The sequence below is a fragment of the Miniopterus natalensis genome, chromosome X (assembly GCF_054644295.1).
Source record: "Miniopterus natalensis isolate mMinNat1 chromosome X, mMinNat1.hap1, whole genome shotgun sequence".
NCBI classification, from domain to species: domain Eukaryota; kingdom Metazoa; phylum Chordata; class Mammalia; order Chiroptera; family Miniopteridae; genus Miniopterus; species Miniopterus natalensis.
The window spans coordinates 57,419,256-57,443,447 of record NC_142103.1 but is presented as its reverse complement, the minus strand read 5'-3'; the positions used below and the strand labels follow the sequence as shown (position 1 = coordinate 57,443,447).

The following is a 24,192-nucleotide window of genomic DNA, read 5'->3' as shown; positions in this document are numbered from 1 at the left end:
AATTATTTTCACTTGTACATTATTTCTTTCTTTCACTAGTATATAAGTATGTTTTTCTGCACTATTCCCATCACTTAAAACTGCCTAGTATGTACATAATATGTACTCACAAGTATTTGTTGAGTGAGGGGTCTGAATTAGGGTGGCAAAGAATGGACAGGAAAGAGACATGCAATATATTATTTAAAAGGAAGAAAAAATACCGTGGACTTGCATTTTTTTCCGATAGGGGAGGGAAGGTTATAAAACTATTACTCCAAGGCCTCAAGCTTTAGTAACAGGTAGAAGGCTAGTGCTTTTAACAGAAATAGAAAAATGAGGAACTAGAACTAATACTATTTGGATATTCTGATAATGAATTTTATTTTAGATACAAGTTTGAAATAATAGCAAAACATGAGTGGAAATGCTAGCAGGCAGTTAATTGTAAATACAGAATTTGAGTTCATGAGAAAAGTCTAGCACTGAAGATAGATTTGAGTATTGTCTACATCAATATGACACTTAAATATTCAACTTTCTGGTATGAGCTTCCTTCGCCTTTACAAAACAACTTGCAGAAGTGAATACAATGGAAAACAAAATATTTGAACCCTTAAATTTATTACTCAGAAGAAGTCACTGTTACCAGTTTGGTGAGTATCCTTCAAACATTTTGTATGCATTTGTAAACATATATTGGCATATAACATGTAGAGACATAGTAAAAGTCTGAGTGGATACCTACATACCAATCTGGAATCATTCGGTAATATTTTTATGTAACTTGTTTAATCTTTAAGCATGTCACTTTATAGTCCTTGAAGGTATTTCCATGTTAATATGTATAGACCTCTCAGAATCCAAGATGGCAGCACATTAAGTGGAAGCTACACTAACACTCTCCCAGGAACAAACTGGAATTAAACTAAAATATAGAAAAACCATCCTGAATAATCAACTGAAGACTAGCTGGAGAGCACCCTCATAACCAAGGACATAAAGGAAAGATCGGATAGAGACTAGTAGGAAGTGTGGAGGCGTGAGAGGGCTGGCTGGGCTCCCACAGGCAGCAGCTGAATGTCTGAAGGGATATCTCAGCTGTAGGTGGTTCCCACTGAGAACTCTGCAGTCTAAACCCCAAGCTGGGCTCCCCAGCCCAGAGCACCAGAACTGAGAAAAGTGCCCACATAACAACTGGCCATGAAAAGGAGCAGGGTTTCTGTCTGCCAGAGAGAGAAGGCTGGAAATGCAGGCACCCTCTTAAAGGCCAACACAAAGTTCTGTGTGCAACCACTCACCTTGGGCTCTGGCAGAAAGAGGGCAGAGTGGACTAGAGAGGTGTGAGGAGAATCTAGGGTTGCATGCTCTAGAAATAGAGCTCGGAGGGCACCCATCTGGATTCCTGTGCCAAGTCATTCCCCCATACTGCAGAGGTCATCTTTCTCAGGGAGACCTATACCAGTCAGGCAACTTTTGCCTGGGGCTGGGGTGGAGCAATTTCCCCGCCTGTTGAAAACCTCTCTGCCCACCCTGTGGAGTTTATACCTTGCTGTGGTCTATAGCCTGAGGCTCGTTAAGAGACTCATTAATCAGCCTGTAGGCAGATGCAGACCTCTGGGTGCTTTGAGTCTTTGCCTGATCTGCTTCTGGACCTGGGCCCTGGAAAAGCAGACTCTAGTGTGCAACTTGGTCTTTTCCAAATGCCCCCAGCCCCAGCAGAGGGAACCACAAGCCACCGATTATTGATAGGTCCAAACAGGGTACTCAAGGCCAGTCACAAACAGCGTCTGACATTGGCCTGCACCAGAGACCATCCAAAAAGACTGGGAGTCCTAGAAGATCTACCTAAAACATAGAAACAAACTCAAACAGGCAGCCTGAATGGGAAGACCAAAAAACAAGACCCAAGTGAAAGAAAAAGAGAATTCTCCAGAAGAAGAGATAAATGAAATGGAGATAAGCAATCTATCATATACAGAGTTCAGAATGCTGATCATAAGAATGATCAACAGCATAAGAAAGATATGGAAACTATGAAGGAAAGTAAGAATGACATAGTAGAAATTAAAAAAATAAAAAAACATTGAAAGGAATAAACAGCAGATTAGGGGAAGCTGAGAATCAGATCAGCAAATTAGAAGACCAGGTAGAATAAATCACTCAATCAGAGAACCAAAAAGAAAAAACAATTGAAAAACAGAAGGACAGTTTAAGGGAGCTGTGGAACAACATGAAATGTAACAATATTCACATCATAGGAGTACCAGAAATGTAGAAAGTAAGCAAGGGTTAGAGAACCTGTTTGAAGAAATCATGGCAGAAAACTCCCCTAATCTGGTCAAGGAAAAAGCCACACAAGTTCAGGAGGCACAGAGAATCCCAAGCAAGAAGAACCCAAAGAGGCCCACGCCAAGATACATCATAATTAAAGTGCCAAAAGTTCAAGACAGAGAGAATATTAAAGGCAGCAAGATAAAAGCAAGCTGTTGCCTACAAAGGAGCTTCCATAAGGTTGTCATCTGACTTCTCATCAGAAACTCTACAGGCCAGAAGTGAATGCCATGATGTATTCAAGATAATGCAAAATAAGGATCTGAAACCAAGACTACTCTATCCAGCAAGGCTATCACTCAAAATAGATGGTGAAATAAAGAGCTTCCCAGACAAAAAAAGGCTAAAGGAGTTTATCACCAGCAAACCAGCATTGCAGGAAATGTTAAAGGGACTGCTGTAATTAGAAGTAGAAATAGAAAAACATAGGCATAAAGAATTAAAATGGCAATAGATAAGTACCTATCAATAACCACCTTACGTGTAAATGGATTTAATGCTCCAATCAAAAGACATAGGGTAGCTGAATGGATAAGAAAACATGGCCCGCCCTGCCGGGCGTGGCTCAGCGGTTGAGCGTCGACCTAGGATCCAGGTGATTGGGGTTCGATTCCCGGTCAAGGCACATGCCCGGGGTTGCGGGCTCAATCAATGACTCTCTCATCATTGATGTTTCTATCTCTCTCTCTCTCCTTCTCCTTTCCGCTCTCTGAAATTAATAAAGATATATTTAAAAAACAAAAACAAAAACAAAAAAACATGGCCCAGATATATGCTGTCTTCAAGATACCCACCTCAGAACAAAAGATTCACACAAGCTGAAAAAAACTTCTGGAGGACTTTAAAGGAGAGATGGATAGCAATACGATCATAGTAAGGACTTTAACACCCCACTGACTTCACTGCATAGATCTTCCAGACAAAAAAGTCAACAAGGAAACAGTGACTCTAAATGACACAGTAGGTCAGATGAATTTAATTGACATTTTCAGAACATTTCATCCCAAAGGTGCAGAATATACATTCCTCTCAAGTGCACATGGGTCATTCTCAAAGAGAGACCACATGTTAGGACACAAAATAAATCTCTTCAAGTTCAAGAAGATTGAAATCATATCAAGCATCTTCTCGGACATTTACACCATGGAATACTATGCAGCTGTTAAAAAGAAGGATCCTTTACCCTTTGAGACAGCATGGTGGATCCTGGAGAATATTATGCTAAGAGAAATAAGCCATGTGGAATCTAATGAACAAAATTAATTGAGGAACAAAGTAGATCCAGAGACATAGAAGCATTGAACAGACTGACAAGTCTCAGAGGGAAGGCAGGGGTGGGTGGGGAGAGATTAACTGAAGAACTTATATGCATAACCCAAGGACACAGACAATAGTGTGATGATGGCCTGGGGGGGGGGGGTGGAAGGTGGAAGGGATCAATAGGGAGAAAAAGGGGACAGCTGAAATATTTTCAGCAATAAAGATAAATTTAAAAAAACACCTCAGGGAAGACAAAAAAATACGTATACATCTCAGAAAAATATGTATAGATCTCTGACATTCTTTTTGGTGCTGTATAGTACTTTACTATATGGATATGCCATAATTTAGTTAACTTCCCCTATTGATGAACACTCAGGTTGTTTCCAAATTTTTGTTATTACAAATTATACAGCAATGAAAATCATTATACAATATCTTTCAATATTTGTGGCAATATATATATATATACACACACACATATATATACACATATATATGTGTATATATATACACATATATATTTTAAATATATCTTTATTGATTTCAGAGAGGAAAGGAGAGGGAGAGAGAAACATTAATGATGAGAGAGTCATTGATCAGCTGCCTAGCCCGCAACCTGGGCATGAAGCCTGACCAGGAATCGAACCCCGATCTCCTTGATCCTAGATCGATGCTCAACCGCTGAGCCACGCCCGGCCGGGCTGTGGTAATATATATTTTAATCCTCACCTGAGGATATGTTTTTGTTTATTTTAGAGAGAGAGTAAGGGAGAGAGAGCAAAACATTGATGTGAAAGAGAAACATCAATCAGTTGCTTCCTGTACAGGCCCCAACCTGTGATCACACCTGAAACTTGGGTATGTGCCCTGACCAGGAATCAAACGTGCAACACCAGCCAGGGCTGTGCTAATATTTCTTGAGGACAGATTCATAGAGGTGGAGTTGCTTGAAAGAAGACATACACATTCTAACATATCTGAAATATTAATAGATAGTGCTCAATTTTCCTCCACAAAGGCTGTTCCAATTTACATGGCTGCCCAACAGTGTATGAGGTACCAGTTTCCCCATGACCCTCATCAATACTTTATGCTATCAATTAAACTTTTTCCCCAACCAGATGTACAAATAATCTCATTTTTATTTTGCATTTCCTTTTATTGTAGGAGAGGATGAGATTTTTTAACCGAATATTCATGTACAGATTTTTAATTAAACTCTGTTTTCAGCCCCCATGTGTCATGCCCATCCTCTGCTGTACCCGGTGTCTTGGATCCTGGAGCTTTCTATAGTTTTACTGGTAAAATGGCACCTTCTCATCTGTATCCTTGTCTGCATGTCTCAGCTACTATTTCAGCTACCATTTCTCAAATGGCTTTCCTGCCTCTAGAGAACCCCTAGAACTTTTTGTCTTTTGGGTTTGCACATATTTTATGTATTATTTTAGTGTACTTTTAGAGGTGTCTCATAGGGATGTGAAATGTTATATTTGTCATATACTTAATTTTCATCTGTAACTGCCTCTCTATTCAATTCCATTGATCCGTTGTCTATTCTGTGTTTTTAAAAAATGTTTTATTGATTTCAGAGAGTGGAAGGGAGAGGGATCGAACTCTGGATCATAGGTTGATGCTCAACTGCTGAGCTGTGCTGGCTAGGCCTGTATTTTTTGTAATCTTCATCTGTGAATATGTTTTACTGATTTTTTTAGAGAGAGAAGAAGGGAGGGAGGAATGGAGGGAGGGAGAGAGAGGTGGAGGAGAGAAACATCGATGTGAGGAGAAACATCAATTGATTGCCTCTAGTACTTGCCCCCAACCAGGGACTGAACCTGAAACCAGGCATGTGCCCCTACCGGGAATCCAAACAGTGACCCTTCGGTGCACAGGAATATACTCCAACCAACTGAGCCACACTGGCCAGGGCGATCTGTTTATTCTTGAACCATATCACAGCTTTATATAATAACTTGATATCTGGGAGATAAGTCTTTCCTTATTCATCTCTTTTAAAGGTTTCTTTTTGTATATTCTTCCATATGAAATTCAGAACCAACTTGTTGAGTTCTCCCACCCTATCCCCCCAATTCCCAATGAGATTGTTATGGGAATTTATACTTATTTGGATTTTTTTCCAATTATGAAACTTCTCCTTCAGGGATATTGTACATCTATCCACTTGTCATATCTTCATAGTTGTAGCCTTTAGTAATATTTTGTAGTTTTGTTCATGTAAATGCTTTGTACATTTATGTTAGGTTTATTCCCATCATTTTCTTCACTACTGTAAACGAGATTTTTTTCTCTCCATTTTGATAATTGGATATTGTTTTTCTATAGATCCTGTTTAATTTTAATAGTATCTCAGTTTATTCTCTTAGATTATCTCTATATTATATATAAACAAGGACATTTTATGACTCTTCCTTTACAACATTTATAACTTTTATCTTCTTTTGTCTTGATGTTTTGACTAGAACCTACAGAGCAATGCTGAGTAATAGTTGTAAAAACAGGTGGATATTCTTGTTTTGTTCTGATTTTAAGGTGAATGCCACTAGTATTTCACTATTGAGTATGATGATTGCTGCAGTTTTCTATATTCTTTAGCAAGTTATAAAATTCTGTTCCTAGCCTACTGAGGAAATATTTTTAAGGTACTATAAGCACAAGGTAAAAAATCTAAAGAGTACAAAAGTGTACATGAAGAGTTGTCCACCTCTATTCCCCAGTTCCCTTACTAAGAGGCAATTCCTATTAACAATTTTTGTGTGAACTACCAGAGATAAATTAATGTGAATATAAGCATATATGTAAATATGTCATTTTTTACACAAACAGTGACATACTAAAAACATTATTCTAAACCTTGATTTTTTTTTTTTTGGTTGATAAATCAGCTGACAGTCATTTATTTGTAGGTAATCTGTCTTTTCTTTTTGACTCTTTTTTCCCCCTACTTTCATTATGAAAAATTTCAAAAGTACAAAAGTAGGGAATAGTATACTGGATCTCCATGTACCTGTCACCCAGCTTCAATGATTATTAACTCATGACCAATCCTTTTTTGAAATGTATCAATTTTTTAGAAAGGAGAGAGAGAGAGAAACATTGATTTGTTGTTCCACCCATTCATGCATTTATTGGTTGATTTTTGTATGTGCCTGACGGGATCAAACCAGCAGTCTTGGCGTATTCGGATGACACTCAAACCAACTGAATTACCTGACCAGGGCTCATGACCAATCTTGTTTCATCTGCTATATTCCCCTAACCTCTGCTCCCCTACCTGAACACCAAGGTTATTCTGAAGCAAACATCAGACATCCCAGTATTTCATTTCATTCATAAATATTTTGGTATATATCTCTAAAATATAAGGACTTTTCTTAAACATTACAACAAAACCACCACCTCTAAAAAATTAACAATTCTTTAATATCATCAAATGTACTATCACTGTTCAAATTTTCCTGATAGTCTCATAAATGTTTGTTTGTTTATTTTTAGTTTTTTTAAACAGGATCCAAATAAGGACTATACCTTTAATGTTCTGAAGTTTCACTACAATGTGTCTGGGTGGGGAGTTCTTCCTTTTCCTGTTTGGAATTCCTAACTCTTAAAGATTGGTATCTTTCAATTCTCAGCTATTTTTCTCTTCAAATATTGCTGCTCCACTGTTTTCTTTATTCTTCTCCTGAATTAGGCATCGAATTAGATGTCATATTAGACATCACCTCTAAGCACGAGCTTTAAAACTTAGGCTGTAGGCTACCAGGGATCAGATGACTTCAGAGCAAAAGTCTGCTCCAGCACTTACCCAGTAGAGTTTCAGTTATTCATTGTTTCCCCTACTTTTCTGCCAGTGCACCATATATGTGTGCATAGGTGGAGATATACAGATCTCTATACACACTTAAAATATATCTTTAAATTCATTTCATATCACTATAGAATTTACCTTACTCCTTTTCTCTTTTCATTTATTGAGGTGTAACTTACATATAGTAAAATGCACAAATATTAAGTACACATTTTTACGTGAGGATATGCCTATGTGACCTCCCCTCAGGTCAAAATACAGAACATTTCTAGCACCACAAGGGTGAGTTATAAAATAAACGAGTCATGTGGATGTAATGTACAGCATAGGCATGTATATGTGTGTGCACATGTGTTTGGGTATCTCTATCTGGTCTGGTTATTGATGAAAACAGGAGTTTCCCTTTTTCATTTAAAAATATATCAATATCTATATATCCACCTCTTCTCCCTTTTACTTCACAAATGGTAGCAGGCTATTCACTTTGCTTTTTTTCATTTAATATATCTCTGAGATTGTGTCATATCAGTACATTTACTCTTTCATATGGCTACAGCATAATTTATTTAACCAGATCAAGGCATTTCAGTTGTTTCCAATATTCCTGTTATAAACAAACAGCCTCTTTGATCATACTTATCTGTGTACATGTGCCAGTATATTTGTAGGATAAATTACTAGAAGTATGGTTGCTGGATCAAAGTATATTGTGGCTGATGTGGTTTCCTGCCCAACATCCATTCTGTGTCTTCCCCATTGTTTGGCAGTTATAAAGTTTGAAGTGGTATAATTGATCTCATCCCCAGCTTTTGGCAGGTGGTACCACCATGTAACCCAATCAGGGTAAGTCCATTGCCCTATACCTCAGTGACTGGTTTGAGCAACCCAAGCCTTAGCCAATCAATGCATACCATTGTCCTGTCAAGGAGATTGTTCAGGAATGGGCCACTAACCCAATTCAAATTCGTGAAATATTAGAGAATGATTCTTGAGGTACTTAGGGGAAGAAGTTTTTTTGTTTGTTTTTGTTCTTTGCTCTTCTGAGAGAGATAACAGCTTTGTCTCTTCTTTTGGACAATGTAGTATGGCTGATGCGAAGCCTTCAAATGCTGCAGCCCATTTGCTACCAAGAAGGGAGTCGAATTTACCTTGAAGCTCACACTGTGGAAGGCTGAACTGACAGATGTAAGAAAATGAGACCTTTGGTTATATTGTTGACCCATGGAATCAAACCAATTGCAAAGCCTGCTCATCCCCTGGAATTTGCAGTTGTATAAACCAATAAGTCCTCTTTATTGTTTAAGCCTATTGGAGTTGGGTTTTCTGTTACTTAGCAATAAAAAAGGCATATTTACTTTTTAAAAATTTTATCTTTATTGTTGAAAGTATTACAGATGTCCCCTTTTTACCCCCATTGATCCCCTCCACCCTGCATCCACCCCACCCCCAGGCCTTCCCCATACCAATGTCTGTGTCCATAGGTTAAGGGCATATTTACTTTTTTTAAAAAATATATCTTTATTGACTTCAGAGAGAGGAAAGGAGAGGGAGAGAGAGATAGAAACATCAGTGATGAGAGAGTCATTGATCGGCTGCAGCCCTCAACCCAGGCATGTGCCCTCACCGGGAATCGAACCCCGATCGCCTGGATCCTAGGTCGATACTCAACCGCTGAGCCACGCCCAGCTGGGCGCATATTTAATTTTAAAATGTTTTGACAAGGTGTCTTCCAAAAGTTATACTAATTTACAACCAAACAACGAAATATGAATCTGTTCCTCCACGCACTTGCAAAAACAATACATTATCAGACTTTCTGTTATTGTCATTTTTATAGGAAAAGAGTGGTATCATATTTTTAACACAATTTTTATCATGAATAAGGTTAAGCTTTCTAATATGCTGAAGTCACAAGTATTTCCTTTGTGTGTGTGTGTGTGGGGTGGGGGCACCCACACATGTGTGTGTATACTGCTCGTGTCCTTTGCTTAGTTTTCTATTTCTATTTATCTTTTTCTTACTGCTTTGTAAAAGCTTTTTATACTACAAAAACCAGGCCTTTATCATATAGGTTGAAATATATTTTCTGAGTTTCTCCTTTAGCTTGTTACTTCTTTTTTGTATTTTCTATGGCAAAATATATATAACATAAAATTTACCATTTTAAAGTGTACAGTTCAGTGGCTATTCAGCATCCCTTAAGATTCTATATGAATTTTAGGATCTATTTTTCTATTTCTTCAAAAAACATTATATTGGAAAGGGAACCCTAGTGCACTGCTGGTGGGAATGCATAGTAGTGCAGACGCTATGGAAAACAGTATGGAGTTTCCTCAAAAAATTAAAAATGGGACTGCCACTTGACCCAGTGATCCCACTTCTAGGAATATATCCTAAGAAACCCAAAACAACAATTAGAAAGAATCTCTGCACCCCTATGTTCATAGCAGCACAATTTACAATAGCTAAGACCTGGAAACAGCCCAAGTATCCATCAGTAGATGAGTGGATAAAAAAAAAGCTGTGGTACATTTACACCACGGAATAGTATGCAGCTGTAAAAAAGAAGGATCTCTTACCCTTTGGGACAGCATGGATGGACCTGGAGAGTATTATGCTAAGCGAAATAAACCAGTTAGAGAAAGACAACTATCACATGATCTCACTCATATGTGGAATCTAATGAACAAAACAGACTGATGAACAAAATAGATAGAGATATAGAGCCATGGAGCAGTCTGATGAATTTCAGAGGGAAGGTGGTGGTGGGGAGTGGGGGAGGGAGAGATTAATCAAAAAACTTATATGCGTATACACATGACCTATGGACACAGACAATAGTGTATAGAAGGCTGGGGGGAGGGCAGGGGTGGATGCCAGTTGGAGGGGATCAGTGGGGAGGGGGAAGAGGGACATCTGTAATACTTTCAACAATAAAGACAAATTTTTAAAAATTCCACTGGGATTTTTATTGGAATTGCATTGAATCTGTACTGTAGATCACTTTGAAGACTATTTTCACTGTAACGATATCAAGTCTTTCAATCCATGAACACAGGATATCTTTCCATTTTTTAAATGTCTTCTTTAGTTCAGCTTTAGTTCAGCAATGTTTTATGGTTTTTGTTGCTAATGTATAGAAATGTTACTGATTTTTTGTGTATTTTGTATTCTACAACTTTGCTGAATTTGTTTATTAGCAAAGCAGTTTTGTGGAATCTTTAGGGTTTCTACATATAAGATCATGTCATCTGTGAACAGAGATACTTTTACTTCTTCCTTTCCAACCTGGTTACCTTTTCTTTCTTTTTTTTGCCTAATTGCTGGTTAGAACTTCCACTATTATGTTGAATAGACATGGCAAGGATATTCCTGATCTTATAAGAAAAGCTTTCAGTCTTTCATCATTGTGTATGATGTTAGTTGTGGGTTTTTCATACATGGCCTTTATCATGTTGAGGAAGTGTCCTTTTATTCCTAGCTTATTGAGTGCTTTTACTATGAGTTTTGGATTCCATTAAATGATTTTTCTGTGTCTATTGAGATGATCATGTGATTCTTATTCTTTATGTTAATGTGGCATGTTACATTGACTGATTTGCATGTGTTGAACCATCCTTGCATCCCAGAGATAAATCCCATTTGCTCGTGGTATATGATCCTTTTAATGTGCTGTTGAAATAAGTTTGCTAGTATTTTTCTGAGGATTTTTGCATCCGTGTTCATCAGGAATCTTGGCCTGTAGTTTTCTTGTGCTGTCTTTGTCTGGCTTTGGTATTAGGATGATGCTAGCTTCATATAATGAGTTAGGAAGTGTTCCCTCCTCTTTACTTTTTTGGAAGAGTCTGAGAAGGATTGGTTTTAATTCTTTAAAAATTTGGTTGAGCCCGGCCGGGCGTGGCTCAGCAGTTGAGCGTCGACCTAGGGTCCAGGAGATCGGGGTTCGATTCCCAGTCAGGGCACATGCCCAGGTTTCGGGCTTGATCAATGACTCTCTCATCATTGATGTTTCTATCTCTCTCTCTCCTTTCCTCTCTCTGAAATCAATAAAGATATATTAAAAAATATACTATATCTTTATTTTTAAAAAATAAGAGGTATAAATATTGCCAAGGTAAAGACAAAACTGTCATTATTTCTAGTTGATATGAAAATCCAAGAAATAAATTTTTAAGTTATTAAACAACAACAAAAATGTCTACATTGCAAGATGGCCACTTATAAAATATAATACCAAAATCAATAACTTTCCTAAATATAAGCAGTAACCAAGTAGAAAATGTTATAAAAAGAAATTCCATTCACAATAGTAACAAAAGCTATAAAATACACAAGAATATAGGCAATAATCTCTTACATAAGAGATGACCAAAAAAAAAAAAAAAAGCACTAAGCATAAAAGAAAGATCTTATTGGATATCATCAAAATTAAAAACTTCTGCTCTTTCATTTAAGAAGATGAAAGGCAAGCCACAGAGTGGGAGAAAATATTCACAATACATATGTAACAAAGGACTTGTATCCAGAACCTATAAAGAACTTTTACAACAAAATAAGAAAACAACATAATCACAAAATGGCCTAAAGATTTGAAAGGCACTTCACAAAGAAAGATATATGAATAACCATTAAGTAAATGAAAAGCTGCTCAAACTGATAGTGGGGAAGGGCATGTAATAGGAATAGAGCCATTTCTTCCTGATTCACTTTTACATGATCTCACTCATATGTGGAATCTAATAAACAAAATAGACTGAAGAACAAAATAGATCCAGGGACATAGAAGCATGGAACAGACTAATGAATCTCAGTGGGAAGGTGGGGGTGGGGCAGGAGGTGAGGAGAGATTAATCAAAGAACTTATATGCATATATGCATAACCCATGGACGCAGAGAATAGTGTGGTGAAGGCTTGCGGGGGGAGGGGATCAATGGGGAAACAAAAGGGGGATATCTGTAATACTTTCAACAACAAAGATAAATAAAAATTAAAAAAAGAATAGAGCCACAGTTGTTTAATAATCATTCACCTTACTAACTATAGATAAGAAGTTTTCTTACAGACCCTGGGAAACTGGAGGGTGAAACAAGGCTATAAAAAGATAAGTGGGTCCATTACTCAGAAAATAAATACATTTTGAGAATAGACCAAGGACAGGACATGCTTTGATTTGGTTGCTGTGCCCAGACCCTGACCCCCTTAGGGAATTTGCCTCAAGAACACTGACCATTCTCTGGCCCCAGGAACAGGCTGAGCTGTTTGTAACATCATAGAAGATTAGCCACCTGGTTATTGACTTGGAGCTCCTGAAGGCCAGACTGCAGACCCTCCCCTCCCCTTTTTCTGTTAATACTTGTAGCTTGCAGCTGCATGTAGTTATCTTCTCCCTCACTGGTATATAATCAACCAACTGACAAGGGGAGTCAGAGCAGAATTTCCAGGGTGACCAACTGCTCTCCCATTTTGCCGGCATTATTGGAATAAAAGCTCAAATATGATTCAACCCTGTCTATGCTTAATTTGGCTCAAGTGGTGACAGGTGGCCTTGGACCCCTTGTGTCTGGTATCAAAACCATTAAGCATGCAAATAAAAACCACCATAAAAATCCCAGTATATACCCACTAGAATTGCTAAAATTAAAAAAACTGACAAAACTAAGTGATGGTGAAGATGTGGAGCCACTGGGACTCTAACGAATTAGAGTATAAAATGGTACAACAACTTTGGTGTACTATTTTTTTTTTTTTTAATTTCAGAGAGAGGAAGGGAGAGGGAGAGACAGATAGAAACATTGATGACCTGGAATCAAACCATTACCTCTTGGCTTAACCACTCAGCCCTGCTGGTGTACTATTTAGTAATTTCTTATAATGTTAAATATACATAGTAAACATATACCTACCCAAAGACCCAATAATTCCTCTCCTAGGTATTCCTCAAGAGAAATGAAAACATATATCCACAAAAAGTCTTACATACAAATATTCATAGCTTTATCCATTATGGCTCCAAATTGAAAGCAAATTGCTATATATATTTGCAATTGAATACCACTAAGCAATAAAGAGGAATGAACTTTTATGCCCAACAACATGAATAAATCTCAGAAATGTTAAGCTGAGCAAAAGAAGTAGACATAAAAGAGTACATGCTGTATGAATCTATTTATATGAAACTCTAGAAAGGCATAATTAATCTTTAGTGACAGAAAGCAGAACAGTGATCCTCTGGAACTAGGGGTGGTAGGGATGGACTGCAAAAGGGTACAAGTAACTTTAGGTCTTGATTGTGGTAGTAATTACAGGGGTGCATACATTTTGTCAAAAGTCATCAAACTATAAACTTAAATCAGCTTTTTAAATGTCATGCCTCTTTTAGAATTTGATTTAAAAAGAAAAAATACAGCCCAGCTGGGCATGGCTCAGCTGTTGAGCATTGACCTAGGATCCAGGAGATCACGGTCTGATTCCCGGTCAGGGCACATGCCCAGGTTGTGGGATCGATCCCCAGTTCGGGGCGTGCACGAGGCAGCCAATCAATGATTCTCTCATCATTGCTGTTTCTGTCTCTCTCTCTCCCTCTCTCTGAAATCAATAAAGCTATATTTTAAAAATAAAAAGGAAAAAAAATAAAAAGAAAAAAGACAATTCTTCAATAAAAAAGGATGAAGTACTGATACATGCTACTATATGGAGGAAACGCAAAAACATTATGCTAAGTGAAAGAAGCCAGATACAAAAAGATGATATATTGTGCTATCCCATTTATGTGAAACTGTCAGGAAAGAGAACTTTATAGAGACAATAAGTAGATTAGTGGTTGCCTGGGGGTTGGGAAGAGGGAGTGACTACAACTGGGCTTGAGGGATTTTTTTGGTGTGTGTGTGAGAGACACATAGATAGGTTGCCCTCCTCCTCCATCCCCTTTCGGCTCCTCTTCACCTCCCCTCCCAACATGCCCTGACCAGAATAGAACCCAAAACCCTGACTGGGAATCGAACCCAAGACCTTTTTTTGGTGTATGGAGGATGCTCCAACCAACTGAGCCACTTGGCCAGGGCTAAGGGATCTTTTCTTGGGTGATGCAAATGTTCTAAAATTAGATTGTGATGATAGTAGCACAACATTGTAAAGTTACTAAGAATTATTTCAGTGTACACTCAGAATGAATGAAGTTATGGTATATAAACTATATCTTGATAAAGCTTTTTTAAAAAAATATGCTTTTATTGATTTTAGAAAGGAAGGGGGGGAGAGAAAGAGAAACATCCATAGGCTGCCTCCCACACACACACACACCCCCCCACCAGGGATTGAGCCCACAACCTGGGCGTGTGCCCTGACCAGGAATTGAACCTGTGACCTCTTAGTGCATGGGATGATGCCTAACCAATTGAGCCACACCAGCCAAGGCAATGAAGCTTGTTTTTTTTAAAAGATCATTGACCATAGGTCCAACAATCACACTCCTTGGTATTTACCCAAAGGAGTTGAGAACTTTGTGTTCACATAAAACCCTGCACTTGAATGTTTATAGCACTTTACTCATAATTGCCCCAACTTGGAAGCAACCAAGATGTCCTTCAGTAAGTGAACAGATAAATAAACTGTGGCACATTCAGACAGTTGAATATTAGCACTAAAAAGAAATGAGCGAGAGTGGAGTGCTCCTTCTCTGACATACATCGGCAGTGCTTCTTGCGGAGATGCGAGACCGGGGAACTGCAGCCATGTCGGAGGATGATGTAAATCCAAAAGGCCTACCCTCTCGCAGATGCCCACCTCACCAAAAAACTGCTGGACCTCGTTCAGCAGTCATGTAACTACAAGCAGCTTCAGAAAGGAGCCAATGAGGCCACCAAAACCCTGAACAGAGGCATTTCTGAGTTCATTGTGATGGCTGCCCATGCAGAGCCACTGGAGAGTATTCTGCACCTCCCGCTGCTGTGTGAAGACAAGAATGTGCCCTACATGTTCATGCGCTCCAAGCAGCCACTGGTGTGGGCCTGTGGGGTCTCCAGGCCTGTGATTGCCTGTTCTATCACCATCAAAGAAGGCTCACAGCTGAAGCAGCAGATCCAGTCCATTCAGCAGTCCATTGAAAGGCTCTTAGTCTAAACCGGTGGTCTCTGCCATGCTCTCCCACTGACTCCTCCCCCTGGGGTTGTGTATCATATTGTCTGTGTTAGCATGTAGTATTTCCAGCTACCTTCTGTTGTTATAAAATATTGTAGTAGTAACGAAAAAAAAGACATGGAGAAACCTCAAATGCATATTACTAAGTGAAAGAAGTCAATCTGAAAAGGCTATATATTATGATTCCAACTACAGTATACGACATTCTTCTTTTTTTTTTTTTTTGAGAATTTTTATAAGAGTTTATTTGAGCCAAACTGACATGTGCAAGGGAACAAGATCTCAAATGTTCAACTATATGACATTCTTGAAAAGGCAAAACTGTGGAGATGTTACCGGACATGGGACCTGGCCCTGCGCGGATCTGCCTAGGCCCAGCCAGTAGTCTGTGGGTTCTTGACTTCGTGCAGGAAAAATTTCACAACACGAGTCCAGGTGACTATGAGGAAAGGTTTATTAAAGCTGGGGACAGTAAAACAAGAAAAGGCTTAGCACAGAAGAAGCAACAGGAGAGCCTAGGCTGGGCTGCCCTAGCTCTCTGGAAAGTCAGAGAAAAGGGGGCCTTGGGGTCAGGTTCAGGGGTTAGCATGGGACAAGGGGCTGCTGTCCATTGCTCCCCTGGTTGCAAGCCTCATGGGGTTCTTTAGGGTTTAGGAGATGCATGCCTGTGGGGGAAGAGGTGGGAGAAGAGGAGAAAGGGAATGGCAGGGGCTGCTCCCTAGAGGGAGAGCACAGGCTGGGTCCTTGTCTTGAGGCTTTATCTTTCTTGTAGGCGGGAATCTTAGGGGAGGTCTCAGGGGAGGGTTTCAACAGAATATTCACCAGTTTAGGTGTGCTCCTTCGGGGTCATGGTCTCCATAGATTGGTCAGTGTCAGGGCAGGGGGTGGTTAGTCATTGCAGCTGGTCCTGGTGTCGCCCACCTAGTTTTGCTGCTTTTCTGGGTCCAGAGCTGAAATACAACAGGCCTAGATGCTACTTCTAGGGAGGTGATCACCTGTATCTGCTGTAAATTGCTCTGCCATTTTGTTTAACTATCTCAGTTTCCCTATTTCACTTGTCCTGGCTTTCTGGCCTGTCTCAGAGACAGTAAAAAGATCAGTGATTGCCAGGGATTAGAGGGAAGAGGGGGATGAATAGGCAGATCACAGAGGATTTTTAGGGCAGTGAAACTATTCTGTATGCCTTTATAATAGTGAATACATGTCATTATATATTTGGCAAAACTCATAGAATGTACAACACTAATGTAAACTATGGACTTTGGATAATGACGATGTGTCATTGTAGGTTCATCAGCTGTAACAAATGTGCCCACACTCTGGTGAATGCTGATCATGGGGGCAGTTGTGTGCATGAGGGGTTACGGAATACGTGGGAATTCTCTGTATTTTCAATTCAACTTTGCTGTGAACCTAAAACTGTTCTAAAAATAAACTCCATTAATAAAAGAAGAAGAAGAAGGAAAGCCCTAGCTGGGTGGCTTAATTGGTTGGAGTGTCATCCGTACACCAAAAGTTTGCAGGTTTGATTCCATCAGGGCACATGCCCAGGGTTTGGGCTCCATCCCCAGAAGGAGGCGTACAGGAGGCAGCTGATCAATGTTTCTCAGCAATGTTTTTCTCTCTCCCCCTTTCCCTTCCTCTCTCTCTAAAAAATCAATAGAAACATGGTTTTAAAAAAGCTTGTACTGTATGACTCCATTTATATAAAACTCTAGAAAATGCAAACTAATATATGGTGACCTAATTCGTTCACTTACCTCATTTTCTTGTATCAGCTCCATTTTTCCTAACACTTTCTCAGTTCCCTGACTGCCTCTTTATGTTAATATTGGCCCTGAGGAAAACCAGAGGCTTAGGAAGGAAGGCGTGATCTCACTTTGCCAAGGGGAAGGTGAGGCCAGGGGATCCTCCAACCGCGAAACTGGTCCTGGGGTCAGGATGTAAGTAATCCTCGATTACCGGGAGGTGTAGTTTAGGATCCTGTGACTTGCAGACGGCGAAGATGGCCCCAGAACTCCACTTCCCAGGAGGTCTCGGGGCCCGACGCCATGGGACTCGGTTGCTGCCCGGATGTGGCGCTGAGCCTGCCGCCCGGGCAGAGCTGAGCGAGAGACTTCGGGAGGCTCTGCTAGCGGCGGTTGAACCTCGCAGGAGAACGACCACTTTGGCCCGGTAATCTATTGAGAACCCCCAAGTGGTGCCCACCTCCGCTCTTTTCTCAAGTCCCCCAGTCCCTGGGACCTTAGTATATGAGTCACTCCTCGGGTGGAAGAGATCTGAGGGTGGCGTGGGCTGTATGTGTAACAGGGAAGGGTGAGTCAGCTCTATTTGTGAATCTGATGTGGGGCACCCCTCTGTCCCAGGCTCGAGTCCAGATGAAGCCCCAGAACCCACCACCCTTGGTGGAGAGGGATGTGAGAGATGTGCCCAGCGGGCTTGTGGTGGCTATTGATGGGTTACTGGGATTGCCTCTCTGGTGAAATTGCCAGGCACAGAATAGTCACTCCTGGCTCCGGGTTGAGGAGTGTTCACAGGGCTTCCTTCGGCCCCAGGTGTCTGAATTCTTTGACTGCACCTGAACCAAAGAAATCAGTGTTCAATGTGAAAAAGCTCCCCTGATTTAGTGAATAACTAAGTTGCAGAAAGTAGTAAATAAAAATGGGGGTCTTCTGAATTGTTTTGGCTTGAGAAATAGTGCTTTCAAGTGGATTAGACTGAGACTTGCTGAAAGGGTGAGACTTCGAGGAGAATGAGCCACAAACAGTAGTGCTTTGATCTGCATTCTTGTTTTCACTGTTATGGGTCTTTTATATTGCATGTCCAACCTAGGAGAAAATTGACTGCTGCGCAGACTGTACATGTGAAGAAGGATGTTTTGTCAGATGAGACGGGAAGATTTAGAAGAAATTGTAATTCCAAGGTTAACAGTGAATGACAAACGTGGAAGGGAGCCTTCTGGGGTGCTGGTGCCTGCAGCTCCAGGCCTCCCAATTTCCAGTCCTAGAGGCATCCTAAAGATCTCTGAGCTGCTCTGATGTCTACTTGACAGGGCTACTGCGAGGTTAAAATAAGAAAAGATGGGTGCAAGTACTTTACACAATGCCTATAGCAGGCTCTCAATTTTTAGTTTCCCTTTGCTTCCCCATAGGGAAACTTTTTCCCCTCTCTGAGCCATGCATTACTGTGTACTGTTATTTGCCTTTTTGTAAGTCCTGCCTTTACCACACGATGGTAAGCTTCTAGCATTCTTTTTCTTTGTTTCTACCCTTTTTTAGTTCCTCCTAGCAGTTCATTGCCCATAGTAGTACTTGGGACAGTGAGGATAGTGGTGGTGATGGGGAGGGAACAGTATTGTGCTGGATCCTGGAACTGAAGTAAACAAGCTTTTCTCATATAGGTGATGAATAGAATATTTGCCTTTCTCTTCTAACTCCTAGCCTTCTCTCAGAGATTCCAACCCTTTAAAAAAGTTTTATTTTTAGTATTTTTAACCAATTTACATATACAGTAGTGTTAACTATGTTTACATTGCTGTGTAACAGATCTCGAATTTTTTTACCTTGCAAAACTGAAACTCTCTACCCATTAAACAACTCTCCATTTCCACCTCCCCCAGCCCCTGGCCACCACCATTCATTCTACTTGCTGTTTCTGTGAGTTTGACTCTTCTAGATACCTCATATAATAGGGATCATGCAGTATTCGGCTTTTTATGACTGGCTTATTTCCCTTAGCATAAAGTCCTCAAGGTTCACCCATGGTGTAGCATGTGAAAAGGTTTCCTTTTTCTTCTTCACATTTTTTTTTTTTTAAATATATCTTTATTGATTTCAGAGGAAAGGAGAGGAAGAGAGAGAGAGATAGAAACATCAGTGATGAGAGAGTCATTGATCAGCTGCAGCCCGCAACCCGGGCATGTGCCCTGACCGGGAATCGAACCCCGATTGCCTGAATCCTAGGTCGAAGTTCAACCGCTGAGCCACACCCTGCCGGGCTTCTTCACATTTTCTTTATCCATTCATCTATTGATGGACGTTTAGGCTGCTTCCACTTCTTGGCACTGGTGAATAGTGAAGGAATGAACATGAGTGTGCAACTATCTCTTCAAGATCCTGTTTTCAATTATTTTGGATGTATTTTTAGTATTATTTTAAAACTTTTTAACTGTGGAGAATTTTAAACATATACACAAGTAGATAAAATATTATAATGAACATGCAGGCTGAATAAATGAGTCAGTTGTACCAAACAGCCTCCCAAAATACCTAGGGCTTTTGCTGAACCCTCCCTTTCACAGAGAGCTTGTTATGGGTGAGAATATTTTGAGTTTTGTTTCAGACCCGAGATGTTCTAGCTGCATTTCATCATCTAGGCCCTCAGCCATCAGTGGGACTTGAGTGCCCAGCTGAAGGCCATATATACCAGGAGTATTGGTAGATATAAACAAGTAGAAATCAATGTAGATGCCTTTTCTCAGTTATAAAGATGAGGAGCTGAGCTTGGGGTGCAAAGTGGTCTTTGTGCCCAAGAGTTCTGCTCTGATTCTGCAACTCCCTTAGATGCACTATTGTCCTGAAAGCACTCACTTTGAGCAGAGATGTTTGACACTGGATGATACCTAGAAGAAGCTGAGAAGATGAGTTGTACAAGCATTGACTGCTATAGGAATTCAAAGGAAAACTGAATTAATCCAGACTGGGAAAGTCATGGAAGGCTATTCTCAAGGAATGTAATAGTAACTTTGTCCTGTTTCCATTGACCATGTGTGTTTGATCCTTATGTTTATTCCTACATGGAAAAAGACAGAGCTGCTGGTCAGCGAATACCCTGGGATGGTAGCCTACTAGTCCTGAATTGCGCTCTGGACTTTTAGCTGTGGGACCTGTGCTACCCAAGGCTCCTAGGTGGAATGCTTCCCTGATCAGAATTGGCTGTGTGGAAAGAGAACTACCCCTAGTTCATCTGTGTGAAGCATACTCAGAAGGCCAACTTTTCTTTACCATGACCCAAAATGAGTTGTTTTATTTTGTTTTTGTCTATGATACGAGCCTAATACAGACCTTTGCCAATAAGACAACAGGATGGGGGATGTGTCTATTCTCTCAAATTCCCAAGGTGAGGAACTAATTGATTCTCAATATTTGTTTCTATAATCAAATACATATGACAATTTATCCCCTTTCGTTCATGTTCTGACACTTGAAGAAGTTAATGCTATAAAGATTGGGTTTGAAATTAGGGCAATAGGTAAGAAACTAAAGAAACTGGAGTGCTGGGGGGACAGGTAGGACATTGACAGGATATTAATATGGGTGTTTAAACACGGGAGTTCATAGTAAACATGCTTCTTGGAGATCATCTGTGCCATGCCATTAACCTCCAAATACGTTATTCATGAAGAAATGGACAAGAGTATGGTGCTCTTGTGACCTGTAGTTTTACTCAGATAAGGTGGGAAGGGATGAGACCCGTCTTGTCTAGCATTGTAATCACATTACAGAACTTTTGCCTTCCCCAGCAGAATAAAATAATATGTAGACATAGTAGCTTCTAAAACTTAATAAGTACTTCTTATGTGGCAGGCACTAACAATTACTGCACCTGCATTCTTTCATTTAAGCATCAGGTTAAAAATTTTCCCAAGTTCACAAGGCTTAGGATAAGACAGGACTGGTTTTTGACTCTAGGTGGTCTGACCTCAGAGCTTGGGACTCTTAACCACTTCTCTATACAACTGATTCTGACTGGCCCACCTTTCATTCCAGTAGTGTCATTTTTTCAGGAACAGAGGTTCCTTTGCTGAGTTTATAGCCACAGACCCAAGGTGAGAGCCTTGTTTCTTTTGTTTCAACTTTGGGAACCTTCTTTCTATACTTTTTAAAAAATTAGTTACCATTTATTGAGCATCTACTATATTTTAGCACTTTTGGTACAATATACTCAGACTTTATGACAATGTAGCATAAATACCTATGTATATGAATGGTTTTTAATCTTTTTTGGCTCACAGCCCTTTTCAAGAGTCTGATAACTTTGGATCTTCTTTCCAGAAAAATTCACTTATGTGCATACATATGATTGCACACAACTTCAGAGGCGACTTTTAGGACCTACTGAAGCCTATCTTCTTGCAGTCCACGGTAAGAGCTCTTGCCCTATACCACCTTTCCCAGCTGATTCTTCTATAGTGTGAAGGGAACCAGCAGTGGAGGGGGTGGTCTCACCTATTCTCTTTCTCGAGACAAACATTTATGACCTTAGGCTCCCTTAATTAACCAAGCATCTGGGAACATTCTTCATTTCTCTCTTATACATAGGACTCCAAAGGGAAGAATGCAGACGATCAAATGTGTGGTTGTAGGAGATGGGGCTGTAGGTAAGACCTGCCTCCTCATCAGTTACACAACAAATGCCTTTCCTGAAGAGTATATCCCCACTGTCTTTGACAACTATAGTGCCCAGACATCTGTGGATGGCCAAATCGTCAGCCTGAACCTGTGGGACACAGCTGGTCAAGAAGAATATGACCGACTGAGAACTCTCTCCTACCCCCAGACAAATATCTTTGTCATTTGTTTTTCCATTGGCAACCCACCCTCTTATGCCAATGTGAGGCATAAGTGGCACCCAGAGGTCTCCCATCATTGCCCCAATGTACCTGTTCTGCTGGTAGGCACCAAGAGGGACTTGCGGAGTGACCTTGAGACAGTGAAGAAGCTGAAGGAACAGAGCCTAGTGCCCACAACTCCTCAGCAAGGCACATCCCTGGCTAAGCAGGTGGGGGCTGTGAAGTATCTGGAATGTTCTGCCCTGATGCAGGATGGGGTACACGAGGTATTTTCAGAAGCTGTCCGTGCTGTGCTTTACCCTGCCACAAAGAAGATCACCAAAAAGTGTGTCCTCTTATAGCTTTCGGAGTGGTACTTTGGGACTTCACACAAGGGGAATAAGGGGGGACTCTTTTGACAGCATTTAACAATGCCCACAGAGCCATATGTCTCTTCTTCTGGAAACCCTAGGGTCCCAGCTACTAGGCTTTTGGAGGAACGAAGACATACATGGCTGCTTTGCAGTTTGTTCTGAACCTTTTGGAGGAAGTTTAAGTGTGTGTGTGTCCCATCAAAGTGGTAAAAAGAACCACCACCGAGCACTGTTCTCTCCTGTCCTGGCCAGGCTACAACTAAGTAGTTCTTTGTAGACTTTTACTTGTTTGCTTTTAAAGTTCAGCTTTCTTGGCTGTATTTACCATTTAGCAAGTGCCTCACAGAAGGACAAGGCTTTCCAATTTTCCAATCATTGCCTTAAACTTTCTGATAGAATTTTTTTTGTTAATCCTCACCTGAGGATATTTTTTCCATTGATTTTCAGACAGAGAGGGAGGGAGGGAGGGAGGGAGGGAGGGAGGGAGGGAGGGAGGGAGGGAGGGAAACATCAATGTGAGAGACACATCGATTGGTTGCCTCCTGACCAGGACCAGGAATTAAACCTGCAACCCAAGTATGTGCCCTTGACTGGAATCAAACCCATGACCCTTCGGTCTGCTGGGTGATGCTCTAACCAGTGAGCAACACCAGCAAAGGCATTATTGAAAACCAATTTGTGTGTGATTCCTGGGTGTTCCCAATGTTGACATATATCTCCCAATTTTGAGATGAGACATTTTGCAAAACTGGTTAAGCAGTATTTTCCAAAGTTCTGTGACATGGTAAAAGATGTTCCTTAAAAGGGTTCTGTGGTCATATAAGTCAGGGACCAGCTATTTAAGTAAAGATGAAGAGGTTCCTCTACTGCAGGAATCTGTAACTTTTAATAAGTATGTAACATTTCCTGAACTTTTTTTTTGGTCTTATGCAACACCTATTAATATCTCTGGAAACAGTTTCAGAGATGCTGGGTTAGTAGGAACTAGGAATTCCCATGGAGAAGGCTATGGGGAAAAAAGCATAATGTGGCCCTCTTCATGCCTTTGAAAGTAATGTCAGTCACAGACTTGTTATTTTTCCTCTTCCATCCTCAGAAGCTAGGTTTGGCACCTGGTCACGATAGTGCATTGGATGTGGGTTCTGATGGTCAGATCTTCTATGAGATTCTAATAGCACTATGGGCCTGGTGAGGTGGAATTAACAATCCCTCTGAAAAGCTGTGCCTCTGAGGCTTCTGTGTGGCTTTTTCCTTCGTCACCTTTCATTTTAAGGAACTACTACTGAAGGCCCTAGCTGCTTTGTCTCAGTGGTTAGAGCATTGGCCTGTGGACTGAAGGGTCCAGGGTTTGATTCCAGCCAAGGGCACGTACCTCAGTTGCAGGCTCAAGCCCTGGCCCCACTGGGGTATGTGCGGGAGGCAACCAATCAATGTCTCTCTCTCACATCGATGATTCTCTCTCTCTCCCTTCCACTCCCTGAAAAGCAATGGGAAAAAAAAAAAAAATCTCCAGTGAGGATTTAAAAAAAAAAGGAACTACCACTGAAGCTTAACCCCCTAAGTAAAACCAACCAACCAACCATCCAACCAAAATGTTGTCAGTCATTGTGAGGGAGTTTTGTGATTCTGAGACTTCTCTTTTGCTGTCATTCCCGAGTTACTATAAAAGCTACCTTGCTCTCTTCCTGTTCTTCCCTCCTCTGTACATCTTGGGGGATGTGTGTGTGTTTGT

General features: G+C 40.4%; 1 protein-coding gene and 1 pseudogene across 3 annotated transcripts; both read left to right on the top strand.

Moving 5' to 3' along the window:
* Positions 1 to 15,130: 15,130 nt before the first annotated feature.
* LOC107532890 (NHP2-like protein 1 pseudogene) lies at positions 15,131 to 15,586 on the top strand (annotated as a pseudogene).
* Positions 15,587 to 17,464: 1,878 nt separating this feature from the next.
* On the top strand, positions 17,465 to 22,894 carry LOC107532889 (rho-related GTP-binding protein RhoG-like). 3 transcript variants are annotated; one of them, XM_087813614.1, is made up of 4 exons: positions 17,466 to 17,711; positions 20,588 to 20,654; positions 21,590 to 21,679; positions 21,857 to 22,894. In XM_087813614.1, exon 4 carries the CDS (start codon positions 21,873 to 21,875, stop codon positions 22,446 to 22,448), a length of 576 nt encoding a protein of 191 aa, XP_087669740.1. In that variant the 5' UTR covers positions 17,466 to 17,711; positions 20,588 to 20,654; positions 21,590 to 21,679; positions 21,857 to 21,872; the 3' UTR covers positions 22,449 to 22,894. The 3 variants fall into 3 exon arrangements, with proteins under 3 accessions (XP_087669741.1, XP_087669740.1, XP_016062891.1); XM_087813615.1 differs by lacking the exon at positions 20,588 to 20,654 and having other exon boundaries at positions 17,465 to 17,711; XM_016207405.2 differs by lacking the exon at positions 17,466 to 17,711 and having other exon boundaries at positions 19,445 to 20,654.
* Positions 22,895 to 24,192: the final 1,298 nt, after the last annotated feature.

Bases quoted from the DNA above. Each gene is read 5' to 3' on its own strand.
- LOC107532889 (XM_087813615.1), top strand. From the start codon at position 21,873: ATGCAGACGATCAAATGTGTGGTTGTAGGAGATGGGGCTGTAGGTAAG.